This window comes from Alternaria postmessia, assembly GCF_024291825.1.
Source record: "Alternaria postmessia strain BMP 2775 chromosome Unknown scaffold_142, whole genome shotgun sequence".
Taxonomy (NCBI): Eukaryota; Fungi; Ascomycota; class Dothideomycetes; order Pleosporales; family Pleosporaceae; genus Alternaria; species Alternaria postmessia.
This window is the reverse complement of record NW_026260215.1, coordinates 1-15,448: the sequence shown is the minus strand read 5'-3', so window position 1 is coordinate 15,448 and position 15,448 is coordinate 1. Positions and strand designations below refer to the sequence as shown.

Below are 15,448 nucleotides of genomic sequence, written 5' to 3'. Positions count from 1 at the left end.
CTGTCTGGCATACCATCAATTCACTCTGCACCAGAACAACGACAACGATGCTTCGTCAAACAGCTCTCTTCGCCTTGGCCCTTGCGGCACCTACCATCGCCCAAGTTACTGAAGGCTTCGAGAATGGCTGGGATCAAACCGCATGGCCTGTATACGCAACAGACTGCAATCAAGGAGGCAAAGTCACCCTGGATAGCTCGACAGCTCACACGGGCAAGAACAGTATTCGTGTCGACGGAGCAGGTGGATTCTGCGGCCACATCTTCGTTGGCACAACGAAGATTCCTTCTGGCGATGTTTACGTGCGAACATATGTGTATGTACTCACCTCGTCCTTCTCCCTCCTCATCCGACGCATTGTTTCCATTGAACAAGAGAAGTCATCAAGACCTCCTACTAACACCCTACAGCAAAGCCGCAAAAGCTCTGACCGACTCCCACGTAACCTTCATCACCATGCCCGACTCGGCTCAAGGCACAAACAAACACCTCCGCATCGGAGGACAATCCAAGATCCTCATGTACAACCGCGAAACCGACGACGCTACTTTGCCGGATCTGTCCCCACAGGGTATCGCGACGTCCAAGGCGCTGCCAACGAATGCTTGGACGTGCTTTGAGTACCATTTGGGTACTGACGGAAGTGTGGCGACGTGGTTGAACAACGTAACGGTACCGGCTTTGACTGTGGGCAATGGAGCGACCAATGCGAATGCGGGGCAGTGGACGAGGAGCAGTGTTAAGCCGAAGATTACGGGAGCCTACTTTGGATGGGAAAGCTATGGCGGTGATACTAACACTATGTGGTACGATGATATCGTTGTTAGTAGCAGCAGGATTGGATGCTAGACGGTTACAAGGGAACGCGTATCTTCTGAATTGTACATATGTAACACCTGATAGCAATGTTGAATCTATCAGTATCAGTTTTGTGCTGAACACATACTTGCAATCTAAGCCAGAACCCTGCGAATTCATATGACGTAAAGTGGAGGTGCAACTAAGAAGAGACGAGCCTCTTGGTATTGAACGCCAGGGCTAGCAGAGTAGCTAAGACTCGTAGAATAAAGAATACGACCGCCCACATCCTCTTGCATGTAGACGCGGTACTTGTTGCAAAAGTGAAAGCTGTGGAAGTTGTTATCAGTCTCCAGATGGCATCAATGTGACGAGATTAGTCCAGCACATGCTTGCTCGTTCGCTTCGCATACGCTTTGCAGCTTCCTAGAAGCTTCCTGTCCATGCGCGATAATGCCACCAACAAGGTCATGGTGACACAAGGGCCTGGTGACTCCCGCCTCCGCAATCCGGTGTGGACCAGCGGATCCTCATCATCAAATTCCCTCAGCTCATGTCATCTGAGCACCTCAACTCCACCAGAAACCACCAAAAGGACCGGCTGTTCACCTTGGCGCAGGATCTTGGTGTGGCAGTTTCTTGCTCTGAGCATCGCAGCTGGCTTGCAGCGCGATACCCTGCCGATCAGCTATCGCCTGATCCCTATTGGGTTGGCTTACGACTCCCACTTGGCGAACAAGCGGAACCAAGCCCACGAGCACCGCGCCACACTTGCTTTCACCAATGTAGACGACCAGGTGAGCGGTGAAGCCATGCGTGCCATGCAGCAGCGTCCGTACGACGACTGCACGAGGGCCACTTTGGCAATCACATGGCAGCTTCCACAGCCCAGCACGCAATCACAGCGGCGCATTTCCCAAGTGCATTCTTGCTAGCTTCCGCCGCCCGTTGCCTGCATGCCCGCCCACCGCGCGAACAACGTCGAAACCAAGAGACGATGCGAAGACACGCCTAGACCCTGGGCTGACGCTCGCTACCCTTTGCGACCTAGGATTCGGGGCGTTAGGATGGCGCTGGGACCCTTGCGCATGTTTGTTTCTACCACGGTTAAGAGCAGCCTGGGGTTCGCTTTCTTTTCACGTTTGCACGTTCGTACTCTGGGGAAGCTTTTGTGGGGGACCCGACCTTCTTCTCTACCCTTAGTATTACCACAGACCCACGCGTTCGCCATGTCGTCTGTAGCAGCGTCGGCGAGTGCGGCGCCCACGGCGCCCATCAAGGCCCCGCCGCAAGCCGGTATCCTCGAGGGCGTCAATCCAGTGCATTTCGACAAGAATCATCCGATTATTCTGTTCATTGTTCAGGTATGTTATGGTTTACTATGTTGTGCATCGCTTCAGAAGCTTAGCCTGTGGGACGCTTCACCGATCTAGTGCTGCCAACATCTGCTCTCTGCGCAACTCCAGTTCCATAGCGCTGGTTCTGCGTGCGAAAGAGTACAATACACGTCGAATCTAGTTTTCGTTTCCTTCTGAAGTCACGAAAAAAAGAGAAAAACTAACTAACCATGATGTACATAATAGGCGGGCATTATTATCATCTTCTGCCGCGCACTCAACTGGCCCCTCTCGAAGATCCGTCAACCTCGTGTGATATCCGAAATCATCGGCGGTATCATTCTAGGTCCCTCTGTTATGGGCCGGATCCCCGGCTTCCAAACCTCCATCTTCCCAACCGAGTCCATGACCAACTTGAACCTGGTTGCCAATCTCGGTCTCACATTGTTTCTGTTCATTATTGGACTGGAAGTAGACCTACGGTTTTTACTAAGCAACTGGAGACCAGCGCTCAATGTTGGCTTGGCGAGTATGGCTATTCCGTTTGGACTTGGATGCGCTATTGCCGTGGGACTTTACAATGAGTTCAAGGATGAGCCGGATACGGTCCAGATTGACTTTGCCATCTTCATGTTGTTCATCGGTGTGGCTATGGCGATTACTGTGAGTATTCGAAGATAAGACGAGGCTGCATTCGCTAACTTGATAGGCCTTCCCTGTGCTTTGCCGTATCTTGACGGAACTCAAGCTGCTCATGACTCCAGTTGGTGTTATTGTTCTCTCAGCTGGTGTTGGCAACGACGTTGTTGGTGAGTTGCACATGATAGAAATCCCGATAACTCCCAGACTAACGTGTACAGGATGGATTCTACTCGCTCTTTGCGTAGCCCTTGTCAACGCTGGCTCGGGTCTGTCAGCACTGTGGGTGCTCCTCACATGTTTTGGGTACATGCTGTTCCTTGTGTACGCCGTTCGACCAGCATTCGTCTACATCCTGCGTCGTCAGCGCGCACTTCAAGACGGTCCCAGCCAGGGCATCATTAGTCTCACTCTGCTCATCGCTCTGGGATCCGCTTTCTTCACCGGTATCATTGGTGTCCATCCTATCTTCGGTGCGTTCATGGCTGGATTGATCTGTCCGCACGAAGGTGGTTTTGCCATCAAAGTTGCTGAGAAGATTGAGGATCTAATCGGCGCACTCTTCCTGCCGCTCTACTTTACCCTCTCAGGACTGAACACTAACATTGGCCTCCTGGATTCTGGCATTGTTTGGGCCTACGTTATTGGCGTCTGCGCTGTAGCGTTTTTCTCCAAGTTCCTCAGTGCTACACTTGCGGCTCGTGGAAGCAAGATGCTTTGGCGAGAATGTTTCGCTGTAGGATCATTGATGAGTTGTAAGGGATTGGTAGAGCTGATCGTCTTGGTAAGCAAACACTCTCTTCGAAGCATGGAGCCAGCATTAACAGTCACAGAACATCGGGTTGAATGCCAAGATTCTCAGCACTCGAACCTTCACCATCTTCGTTGTCATGGCCCTTGTCACTACCTTTGCGTCGTCTCCCTTGACCATGTACTTCTACCCCCCATGGTACCAGAAGAAGGTCGAGGCGTGGCGTCGCGGCGAGATTGATTGGGACACTGGCAAGCCTCTTGATGGTTCCGAAGATGGTGTCGACGGTGTGAACTACGAGAAGATGGCTGCTGAGAAGATCCAGCGGATGACCGTCTACCTCCGTCTGGACAGTATGCCCAACCTCCTAGCCTTCACCTCCCTCTTTGGTGGAAATGCAGACAAGCCAGCGGCCAAGACACACCCTTCCAAAGACATCAGCAGTACCGGCAAAGAGACAGGCGAGACATCACTAGTCGAAACCGCACCATCAAGACCAGTAGAAGCCTACGGTCTCCGTCTACTCAATCTTACCGACCGTGGTTCCTCCGTCATGCAGGTCTCGGAAATAGAATCATACACAGCCTACGACCCTGTTGTAAACACCTTCCGCACTTTCGGTCGTCTCCACAACCTAGCCGTCAGCGGTGAAGTACTCGTCGTGCCGGAATCCTCTTTCGCCGAAACCCTCGCCACACGTGCTTCAGACTCCAACTTCCTTGTTCTTCCCTGGAGTGAAACAGGCGGTATGTCCGAACAAGCCATCATCGAAGACAAGGGAACGAAGAACAAGCTCGCCGCATCAGGTTACAACTCGTTTGTGCATGAGACGCTCGAACAGGCCAGCATACCTGTTGCAGTACTCATCAACAAGAACTTTGGAGGCAGCAAGAACAAGGAGCAGAAGCAGCGATTGAAGCTTACCAGAACATACAGTAGTGTCAGTCTGTCGAGCGCTAGGGACAAGGCAGTCACAGCACCCATTGCGGATCGAAGCCACCACATCTTCTTCCCCTTCTTTGGCGGCAACGATGACAAGACAGCGTTGAGACTGGTTCTGCAATTGGCAGAGAATCCGCAGGTTACTGCTACAGTTGTGTATTTCGATGTTCCAGAGTCCATCATTGGTGCTTCTGCATCTTCGCCAATCTCTTCAACGGTGCTAGGAAAGGATGGAGAAGCCGTAACGACAACGACCACAACCACGTCCCGCGACCAAGACGCAGCCTTCTTCGCTTCGCTGCGCGCCTCGCTTCCTGTCGACCTAGCGAACCGTGTTATCTTCGAGACTGTGCCGTCCACTGCACCAGTCGCTGATGTTATCGCCCGAGCGAGTATCGAGGTTGGTCAGTCGCCGAGGAACGCAGGTGATCTCATCGTGCTGGGTAGGAATGTAGCGAGGAACAGTGTGCTGGAGAGGGAGAACACTGTGGATGAAATAAGGAGTAGTTCGAGTGCGGCGGGTACGCTAGGTGTGCTTGCTGAGAGGGTTTGGGAAGGGAAACTGGGGGCTAGTGTCTTGGTTGTAAAGGCAGGATTGTGATGGCATTATAAATGGGTGTTAACGGTGCTTGGGTACGGGACACGATATCATGACCATTTAGGATGGAGTTTGTTACGGATGTAGTATTGGGATACCTCTTAGCTTGAAATGGAAGGCTGCTTCATGCTTGCGTAATCCAAGACTGAAACTCAATCTCCACAAGTGGCACATTGTCTGTGATCAGCGACAAGGAGTCGTCGTTCATGACGTTTCCCCTCTCCTCTTTGGCAGTGGCTTGAGCTCGTTCATCGGCTGCTTCCTTCTCTGATGGATTTTCACTGAAGATCATGTTGTCACTTTAAGATCGTCGCCATCCTGCGGCTCCGCATACAAAGTCATGTTGTCCATCAGTAGACTTTATACCCAGAGTCCCAACGTCGACTAACCTGGGAGGCCGTCACGAGGCCTGACTGCATACGTATGCAGACTTCCGTGCATGCGGCCTCCGGGCGTAAGGCGTCGTCCTTGAGGTACACGTACCCTGTGCACTTGCCGTAGTACACGTACTCGATGCTACCTGCGTACGTGGGGGGTGTATCCAAACCACGGTCCACGTCACCTTCCCCGGTCGTGCTGCGGTCTTTTCTGAGACCCGAGTCGCAACCCAGTGATTCATCATTGATTAACACGGAAAGTTTGATGAGCAACTGACAACGTCACTGGATGATCCTTGTGGGCAATCTTCGAGTACACATCCACTCCATGTCCACTGTGACGTTTATCTCTTGTCCAAAATTCATCCACGTGTGTGCAGGTCGTTGCTCGATGGGTCATGATAAAGACGGAATGTGGAGGTGAGGATGAAGATACTTCCGTAAGCTCCATCAGCGGACCATCCCGGACTGAATAATGAAGAAGCGGTGACGGGTAGCTAGAAGGTTATCGAAGGAAAAAGCAGGTGTGGGTCGACATCGTTATCAGTTTTCCGCAGTGCGAATATCGTAGATGCCAGAAAATGACCAATGAAAGGCGGTGTTGGGAGTGCGTCTGGGTGTGGACGCGTAGACGTGGGTATTTGTACTACACTCGCATGCTAGTGGTAACGTGCTTTGTCTGCAGATGCAGATGGTGGATGTGTCTTCTCTTTACCCACCGGCGTGCGAGCAGAGTTGTATGACTTGAGGCGGCAACGGCTCAGCCCTGCGCATGAGTAGGATTGCGGGAAGATGGAACAGTTAGTTCTGGAAGATCCTATGCATGTACGGAACCCAATGATGAGGCAGGCAATGCTCTGTCGCACTCGTCGTAATCGGGTTATGACTTGCAGACGATCCCCGAGAGATACGCCACCGAGAAGCTCCGTGCCGCGCCTGCGCCTCACAGGGAGTCGAAGAGGTGGCTAACCACCAGATTTGAATGCAAATACTTGGAAAAAAGCATCAGAACTTCACGATGCTAAACGACAAGATGGTGGCGTTGTTGACAATTGTCCGCCAATTGTTGCAAATTTGATAGTCAAACGGTCGTGGTCAGTGTGACGGTGGAGTCTCGGTGTAGACGGACGCGTGGCTAGCGAAGATCAACGTCTCCACTAGTCCACCAAGGCGCGCCGCAAAGGTAACCGCAAGAGGAAGCAACGAGGGACAGGGGAGATTGGAGGCAGAACACTCGCGTTCGCGTGCAGTTGGAGAGGAATTCGCGAGACGCTCGCGAGATGAATGTACCCATTGAACTATTGGAAATGTACACGGTAGGGAGTAGCGCTGTGCCGCGAAGCGCGAAGGAAGCTCATTGGCACAGCCATAACGTAATGTGGGCAGGCGCGTCATGGCGACGTGAGGGCAAAATCATCAGCAGCAGCAAAGGAGTAGTAGTTCGTCGTAGCCCATGGTAAGCGCGTGTACGTGTAGTTGAAGCTGTACGCAAACTTCAACTAGCAAAGCTTGAGTAGCTTCGAGACTGGCAAAGTCCTCTTGGCACGACGCGCGAAACAGTTGACGATGGGAACGAGTGGTGATTGCGACGCTGATGCCAAGCCAAGCGATTCTAGAGGGTAAAGTGGTTCACTGAAGATTGCGCAAGCTGTAGTGCGAATCTGCCACGCTTAGCGAAGCGTCGCCTGCCCCTGCGCTGGGGGAGTGCAGAGTGGATTCGAGCAAAATGGCAGACGATGGCAGAAGCAATGCGGTGCAGGAGGCAGTCCAAGTGTACACGCGGAGAGCGACAGCGGAGGTAACGTCTGGGTGGGCAAGCGGATGACTATCAGAGGGAATGCTACGCTGATCTGACTGCTGTTGCGTGGTCGCAGGGCTTTTGGGCGGGTGGTGGGCGTTGTGGAGTTCTAGACATGTGGAAGCCGCGACAGGGCCGCGTCAACCCGGCTGAATTGGGTAAGCGCGAGTCGTCGTCGTCTTGCCCCATCCCTCAATCAATTACCCTCGTCCGCACCTGTCCAACCTACGATTCCACCACCTATCGACGACCAAAACCGTGTCTTCCAGCGCTGCATAGCCGCCTGCAACGAGAGAAAGAGACCTTCGACCTCTCTTCGCGCCCACGACCAGCAGAATTCCCAGAATATCTGCCTGTGGCTATCTCGTTGCTGCGCCGCTGCCATCATCGGGCTGTGCACTGCCAATCCGCAGCCTGTCGACCACGCTATACACCCACGACGCCCCGTCACCCCGACACCAACACCTGAACACCCATCACCGCGCACAACGACATCGCGACTGCAGCTCGCACCTGCCCACGATGGAATACAATAACAGCGCCCACCGCGCTCACCAACAACAACATGTCGACGCTGACAGGCTGGCTGCTGAGATGACGGAGCAGTTTCGTCACGTCCTCAGCACAAAGCGCATGAACGAACTCACATCACGATCATCGCAGTCACGCTCCTCATCGCCAGCACCCAGGGATTTCGGAACCCCCCAGCCGCCGCCATCGCAGTCTGCCCCGCCGACGTACGCTTCCATCAAGAACATTCCGCTCGTCCCTGAGGCGCCCCGTGATGCGCGATCGCTCCGCTTCAAGAACATGCTGCATTCGCTCTCCAACATGCCCGTACGATGGGAGAACCCTGGACTACTCGACGAGGCCCTTCGCGTCATCCCGCTCGAGCAGATCTACAACGAGGCCGAAGAGGAGAGCCAAATACTGCAGGCCGAGGGCGAGAGCATGGGAAAGAAGGCTGCCTGGGGCTACCAAGACTGCGTCGTCCGCGCACTCCTCCGATGGTTCAAGCGATCCTTCTTCTCTTGGGTCAACAACCCGCCGTGCTCGCGATGCTACTCACCAACCGTTGCCGTTGGTATCACACCACCACTCCCTGACGAACAAGCCCGCGGCGCCAACCAGGTCGAGGCTTACCAATGCTCGCACGAGGGCTGCAAGAACTACGAGCGCTTTCCACGATACAACGACGCATTCGTCCTTTTGCAAACCCGCAAAGGTCGATGCGGCGAGTGGGCCAATTGCTTCAGCATGCTCTGCCGCGCTGTCGGGTCAAGAGTACGCTGGGTGTGGAACGCAGAGGACCACGTCTGGACCGAAGTCTACTCTGTGCACCGCAAGCGATGGGTCCACGTCGACGCCTGTGAAGAGGCATGGGACAAGCCCCGGTTATACACTGATGGTTCGTTGCTTCCTGCATATCCATCTCCTTCATCTACTAACAGAGTTTTTAGGCTGGGGCAAGAAGCTCTCATACTGCATCGCCTTCTCGGCTGATGGCGCCATGGACGTCACTCGCCGATACGTCCGCGATGCTAAGCACGCTGCCGAGCGCAACCGCGCACCAGAGGCAGTTCTTCTCCACATCATGGACGAGATCCGAGCAACACGACGCGCCAACATGTCCAAGCAGGACAAGTTCCGCCTACAAGGTGAAGACATCCGCGAAGCCAAGGAGCTCCGTGCCAGCGTCATTTCATCAATTGCACACGCCGTCAGCAAGCTCAGGCCTGAGGACATCATCAATGCCCAGGTCACTCGCCGCCTAGACCCAGATGCCCAAAAGGCATTGGAGGGCCGTATGAGCGGCAACGCTCAATGGATACGAGCACGCGGCGAGGGTGGACAACAACAGAACCAGCAAGACCCCCGAAACCAGCATCCGCGTTGAACTCATCGGCGACCCCACCTTTCATTCATCACACCCGGTATCTTTCCATCGCGCCATGCCTACAACGTAAGCCGAGTCTAGCGACAGTGCACTGCACCTAGCTCTCGAGCATGTAGAGTTCGATAGAAGCCGAGATACCCATCCGACATGGCCCCGCGACATTCGTTACGCGGACGACACTCCCGCCTGTACAAACATAGAGCCTGGGATTCATCGTCATTTCGATTCATTTGCGCTGGCGTTCCAGGCGCAACATCCAAGAGACATACGCGATAAACTCTAATGTCTGCACCTACCTCATCAGAGGCTTTTCCTATTACTTTGGCATCACTTTGGCGACCGATTTTCGTTGCTTCACTGCATTCTTCACTTCGACTTCTTTGTGTGCACGCGGGGGTTTGCGGCACTGTTTATACCATTTTGCCATTTTGGTTTACGATTTGCGATATCTCCTATGTCTTTTCTGTATGTTTACGAGCATTTTGGCACTTTGTACGCACGACGTATGAGGTTTCACGTTTCAGTCATCCGTCGCAATACTGCTGGCACTTTCAGAGAAGGATGTGTTGTACACGGGCGGTGTGGGGATCCGTGGCATAGAGACTGTTGTGGTGGTGTGTAAGAGGGGTTGACGCGCGTCCATAGCGCCCAAGATACAGGGCTTGCTGCATGGTTTAGTGCAATAGCATGCAAGATAGAAATCCAGAGCCAAGATTGGCGATGTTTCTGCAAACCACATGCACTGTTTCCACCCATTTTCCACCTCAACAAGTTGCGTGATTGCCCGACTAGGGTGAAAGCTGATCAAAGTCGGTAGGTGAAAGATTTGCGGGGACGCGCGTTAAGAGTACGCAGGCTGGGCTTAGTGCAGACGCGGTAACCGCAGTCGATACACTGCCAACACACGACGACAATGCTCAATGACTATAAAATAAGGTGCTTCGAGTCTTTGGAGCAAGAGATAGAGCATGCGCCTTGTAAAGCTTATGAAAATCACGTTGTTGGAGTATTATAGCGAGCTTCTCTCGATCACGTTTGCTTCCTGCACCTGGTCAGGAACACGGGAAAGAGATCTCCAGGGTCCATCCATCAACGTTGAAACATGCCCTTTTCAAACGTCCGTCAAACAAGATGAAGAAATCATGATGCAAGCAAAGCAAACGTCATATATAATGATAACGAGTTTCATCTGTATCATTCTGTTCGCACTTGAGGATGAACGGTATTATGAATCAGCTACGCAAGTGAGATCAGCATCGTCAGGCGGGCCGTTCGTTTCTCCAGCTCTTGCCTAAACAAGTTAGCAGGCGCTGCTGCGCACAAGAGTCTAAAAATAACCCGTTCTCTGATATGTGATGACAGTCAGGCCGCTTTTCGCCAAGCAAAACTTGAGTTTGCTGACGAGGAACCATGAGGCTCTGCAACTGTGCCTCAACTCTGAAAAGTTTTGACTGCTCTAATGAGGAAACACTGGTTCAAGAGTCTTAGCGCAAAGCGCGGAAGAACGACGGCAGTACCTCGCACAATTACCAGACACCACTGCCTTGGGAGCAGTCTAGGCTGGAGACGTGTCGGGTGGGGTTGCGCCGGGCTGACGGTATCCTTGAGGGCTGAAACGCCTATATGAGGGTTCGTACTGTGAACAATTGTGTATATGCTTGGGTCAATCTTGGAGATGGGTGAGATAAGAACGAGATGATGAAAGATCGCGAGTAAACACGTTACTATGGTGATTGTAAAAGTAGTACTCAGATGGCACTGCATGTCCTCAAGACCGATATACCACCGCACTCAGGCCCAGCAACGCGCACACTCGTCGGCAGTGCTTCTGCGCATGCCAACAGCACACACGCCCTTATCCTACACAGCATAGTTGTGTCAGTCAGCACTCTTAGTGTCTTAGCTCATCAAAATCCACAACCGTCGCAAGCCCGCTGAGGCTGGTGAAGGCTAACCCAGGATCCGCCACTTGGATCCCGCCGCGCACAGACCGCCAGACCCCCAGCTGTGTGGCCGCTCAGCCCCCTTCGCCTGGGCACATTGCCTTGCGCATTTCAGCTGCCGTGTTTGAGGCAGTTTGCAGTTTGTACAAAAGCTCGTGGCGACCCGCACATTGTCATACATATATCGTTCTGTCGTTTGACGTATAGCCTGGTTCACCGACTCATATCCACGGGCGACCCAACCACGACCACGGATTCACGATCGCTACTTCCCGTCTGTCAATTGACGCTGCTTCCTGAGTGACATCAGTCAGCCTTGCTTGGCTTACCACAACACCTACACCACCACCACAACAACAACACCAACAACAACCGCAAATATGGGCAAAGTCGGGCGCTTCGCGTGTATCCTCACGCCTATGTGCCTTACTCTCGCATCTTTAATATGCTTCGTCATTGTCATGCTCGGTCAAACGCCATGGTCGGGCAATAAAGCACCAGCAACAGCCTTGGGGCGCGATCTATACTTCTTCAAGGTATGCCTCACCACAACCCTACAAGCCTACTTATCTAACATACACGGTACAGGCGAATACTGGAAACATTACAGCCGACCCTGACACCATCGCCGACAAGATCCCCGAAGGCATCACACCAGACGCCGCAAAAGAGTTTCTCGACGCTCTGAAGGGCAAGCTCTCCTCGAAGGAACTCAAGGACTTCTACCAGGTCGGCCTCTTCTCCTACTGCGAGGGCGACAAGGATGCCGAGTCTGGCGAAGAAAAAATCACATACTGCTCTGCGCGCAAGTTTCAGTTCCACTTCGATCCCCTGGCTATCTGGCAGATGAACAACACCAACATTCAGGAAGTTCTTGGCGATAAATATGACAGTGGTATGAACGCATACAAGAAGGCTGCTGGCTGGATGAACTGGGCTTTTGTTGTCACCCTGGTTCTTACCGCTGTGGAGTTTGTGGTGGGCTTCTTTGCCATCTTTTCGAGATGGGGTAGCCTTGTTACCACTGTTATCTCTACCGTGAGTCTTTCCTCTCTTTCCTCCTAGCCAATCCCACTCTAACATCACATAGGCACAAACCATCTTCCATCCTTGCCGCCGCAACCGCAACCGCAATCTATGGTACCATCACCGGTGTCTTCAAGACCGTCCTCGAACCCTACAACATCGGTTCCTCCATGGGCAGCCAGATGCTCTCCGTCCTCTGGCTTGCCGTCGCCTTCTCCATTGGCTCCGGCTTCTTCTGGCTCATCAGCGTGTGCTGCTGCAGTGGAAAGAGCGGCCATAAGAAGATGGTCGTCGAGAAGACCCCTTACACATACGAGAGGGTTGCCAGCCCGGCATTTGGCCAGAGCGGGCACCAGATGTCAAGCTGGCCCAAGAGCCAGCAGGACCCACCCAAGATGGGACAGCCGACGGCTTATGAGCCATTTAGGTCGCGCGTCTAAGTCTGAGGACAAAGGCACTGCGTGGATTGAGACGTTTTGGAACGTACCGTGGAAGTAAGAACGCGCGAGTTCTTTAATGACATGTACGACCATCTTTGCGGGAATTTATCTGGGTACTATATATACCCCAACGGCGTTTGTTCCTATAGCATCGTTATGGATACGGCCCCCTGCGGCTTGAGGGCGTTTGGATAGCTTTGCACATATCGATATGAATCAACATCAATTATCCAAGTCTCTAACTTCTCTGTCGATCATCCTTTAGCGTTGCTGGCATTGTTCGCGTTCATTCAAGCGCAGTAGTATCGTAAGTGAACGAAAGTCTTATTACACACCTTAATATCTACTGTCTGCCATTCAAATGCTCTCAACCCGACATACAAACAAACTACCCCTTGTTTCCCAACTTCGTAACGATAACAGGTAGCACTGCGGCGCAGCACGCAACCATATAAGCACTCACACCAAAGGCTCCTTGGATGTCGTACTGGAACTTTGACCAAAGCACACCAAAAAGCAGACTAGCTACGAGAAACACGATTAGAATAGTCCATGCGAGCATATCGCCATCTAAACCTTCGTCGTAATAGATTCCCCATCCCTCGGCAGGCTGCCCAATCTGGCCTTTCAGTTCACCACACGTACGTTTCGGAAGCTGGTCCAGTATCCAGGTGTCCTTCTCGTGTACATCTGTTGGACATGTGAATAAGCTTGCAAGGTAAACTGGTGGGATGGGTGGGCATGTGGCAGGCGGGCCAGGTATACATCGATATTCTGCTCCTGGAGAAGGCTCGACCTTGGGTGGTGGCGGTATGCATTCGCAGGTTTTTGGACCTGTGGTGTCGGCAACGCAGCATGGATCGTGGTGGCGTACGTCTACGCTGCCGCCGATTGGGAGGCGGAATTTGACGAAGGAGATGCCTTTTACGCTTTGCAGGGAGAGGGCGTGGAGAAAGCGACCTCGATGGAGGCGGTATTGTTTTCGAAGGAAGCATAGTAGTGCGCGATCGGTAGTGATGTCCTCGATGCGATCTTGCTTTAGATCCTTTCTAAGGCGGTTGCGGTGCATGCAAGCGAGAAGATGGAGGATGCCACGTTGAGGTGGTGGAGCATTGGCGGTCGTGGTTGAAGTACATGATGTGTTGTGCTGGGGAAGGCAGGCTGCCGACTTCTTTGCTGAGCCTCCAAAAATCGATGTGAATGCCTTCTGGATCCACTGTGTTGGGTTTGGCATCACATATTTCTGGTTTCCCGACTGGTGACTATGAGGCGATGCCAGCACTTTAGCACCGGAGGTACGTTGCATATGGCTGGTGAGCTCCTCTACGCCGCCCTTGCGAAGCTCAGAAACATCACTGTGGAGGGAGTCTCCGCAAGCCTATTGCAACTTTAGCGTATGAATTGGTAGTAAGGAAGCGCTTTAGAGTAGAAAACACATACGCATTGCCATCGAAGGCGGACCATGTTCGGACTCAGAGGCGGCTCTAGTCGACCTGAAGCAACCAGAAGATCATCTGTTGCTAAGGAAATAGCATCCATCATAAGATGGAATAAGCTCGTTGCAGTAGTCTCAAGATAAGCACCGTGAAACAAACCATCGGTGCTTAGCTTTGCATCACGACACCATTTTTGCCAGGTCAAGACATTTCTATGTCCTGAGACTGCCTTCATCGGGACCGGCTTCATCGTCGTCGCGTTTGACGCTTCTCTTTTGCCGATAAGCTCTTCATGCGTCAGATGTATCGGTTTCGGTAGTACGAATGCCTCCAATTGATCGCGAAAAGTTCTGAATGCACCGCTTCCAACTAAGAACTCGCGAAAGATCGCAAGGTCCTCGAAAGCGTCCTCATTCACTAAATGTGTATTGGAACTATCATCTTCTTCATCAGAGCTTTCTTCGTTGCGCTCGCTGCGAGGTGATCGTGCGCCCACTTGGCCGTTTTGCAACTTCTCAACAATGGACTGTGCTAAGAAAGCCGACTTTATAAGGACGAGTCGCGATGATAGATACTCTAATCTTTCCGTGGCTTCGTTCTCCAACAGACCAGCGTATGCCCGGAAGAGTCGTCGGAGGTTTCTCTGTAGCCTTTCTGGTCCGATGTTCTCGTTTCCTATGGCGTTCTTATAAAGCGACAATAGCGTCTTGTCTTCATAGAAGACCGAGAGTAATACCTTGGTAGCTGTTGCGATTTGTACTGCAGAATATCCACTTCCTCTCGATATATCAGATGCCGAGGATGCTAAGGATGCCACGGAAAAGATTGAAACGACCGATGCCGCATAGGACGATGATCCAGATGCGGCACCATCATAGCCCGATCCAGAATAAACCTCGGATTTGTTGACTGACCTCGCACCCAACCAGGCTTTAATGTGATCATATTCACGGATTGAAAGAGCTGATTCATATCCTGAGTCAACGGTGTCGTCCGTCTGCACATCAGTCACCGACTTTTCTGAAGCAATTATACCTGTCGATCGATTCGAATCCGCCACTGGCCTTCGGTGCTTCAGATTCGCATCAGGATACTCCTCGACTTCCACCGCTAAGGATTCATTGTCACCGGGAGAGCCAACAACTGCGTCTATCTGCACCTCCCGGGATTTCTGTAGAACTTCTCCATCCCATGCGCTTAGCGTCGTTTGCTTTGTTTGTTTTTCTTCCACTTCCAACTCGGAGTCATCAGTCTTCTGAATCTTCCGGAGATCTTTTGAGACGGGACTCAACGGTACAGCTATGAATTCATTCAGTAAGGTAAGGACCTTCTTCACAAGAATGCAGAGTTGCTAACAATCAATCCAAACTGATGAGACTGACTGACTGACTGATTGCTTGGCAGTCAGTTCAGTGTCAGTTTAGAGCTCTCGTCTTATCAGTCAGTTCAGTTTAGAGCTCTTAAAC

The 15,448-nt window shown here is 52.4% G+C and overlaps 6 protein-coding genes across 6 annotated transcripts; 4 read left to right on the top strand and 2 right to left on the bottom strand.

The window, feature by feature from the left end:
* Window positions 1-47: 47 nt before the first annotated feature.
* On the top strand, window positions 48-849 carry J4E82_010766 (uncharacterized protein; the record flags this gene model as incomplete). Its single annotated transcript, XM_051736976.1, has 2 exons — window positions 48-316; window positions 411-849. The coding sequence occupies 2 exons, from the start codon at window positions 48-50 to the stop codon at window positions 847-849; spliced, it is 708 nt and encodes a 235-aa protein (XP_051583255.1).
* A 1,178-nt stretch (window positions 850-2,027) lies between these two features.
* Window positions 2,028-5,068, top strand: J4E82_010765 (uncharacterized protein; the record flags this gene model as incomplete). Its single annotated transcript, XM_051736975.1, has 5 exons — window positions 2,028-2,162; window positions 2,382-2,798; window positions 2,845-2,944; window positions 2,996-3,558; window positions 3,608-5,068. 5 exons carry the CDS (start codon window positions 2,028-2,030, stop codon window positions 5,066-5,068), a joined length of 2,676 nt encoding a protein of 891 aa, XP_051583254.1.
* Window positions 5,069-7,762: 2,694 nt separating this feature from the next.
* J4E82_010764 (uncharacterized protein) lies at window positions 7,763-9,137 on the top strand (the record flags this gene model as incomplete). Its single annotated transcript, XM_051736974.1, has 2 exons — window positions 7,763-8,648; window positions 8,701-9,137. 2 exons carry the CDS (start codon window positions 7,763-7,765, stop codon window positions 9,135-9,137), a joined length of 1,323 nt encoding a protein of 440 aa, XP_051583253.1.
* A 2,323-nt stretch (window positions 9,138-11,460) lies between these two features.
* J4E82_010763 (uncharacterized protein) lies at window positions 11,461-12,546 on the top strand (the record flags this gene model as incomplete). The annotated part of the gene is made up of 3 exons (XM_051736973.1): window positions 11,461-11,616; window positions 11,669-12,051; window positions 12,171-12,546. The coding sequence occupies 3 exons, from the start codon at window positions 11,461-11,463 to the stop codon at window positions 12,544-12,546; spliced, it is 915 nt and encodes a 304-aa protein (XP_051583252.1).
* A 388-nt stretch (window positions 12,547-12,934) lies between these two features.
* J4E82_010762 (uncharacterized protein) lies at window positions 12,935-13,615 on the bottom strand (the record flags this gene model as incomplete). The annotated part of the gene is made up of 1 exon (XM_051736972.1): window positions 12,935-13,615. The coding sequence occupies one exon, from the start codon at window positions 13,613-13,615 to the stop codon at window positions 12,935-12,937; it is 681 nt and encodes a 226-aa protein (XP_051583251.1).
* A 320-nt stretch (window positions 13,616-13,935) lies between these two features.
* Window positions 13,936-15,333, bottom strand: J4E82_010761 (uncharacterized protein; the record flags this gene model as incomplete). The annotated part of the gene is made up of 1 exon (XM_051736971.1): window positions 13,936-15,333. A coding segment is annotated over one exon (1,398 nt), but the record flags the coding sequence as incomplete, so codon positions are not given.
* Between the last annotated feature and the right edge of the window lie 115 nt (window positions 15,334-15,448).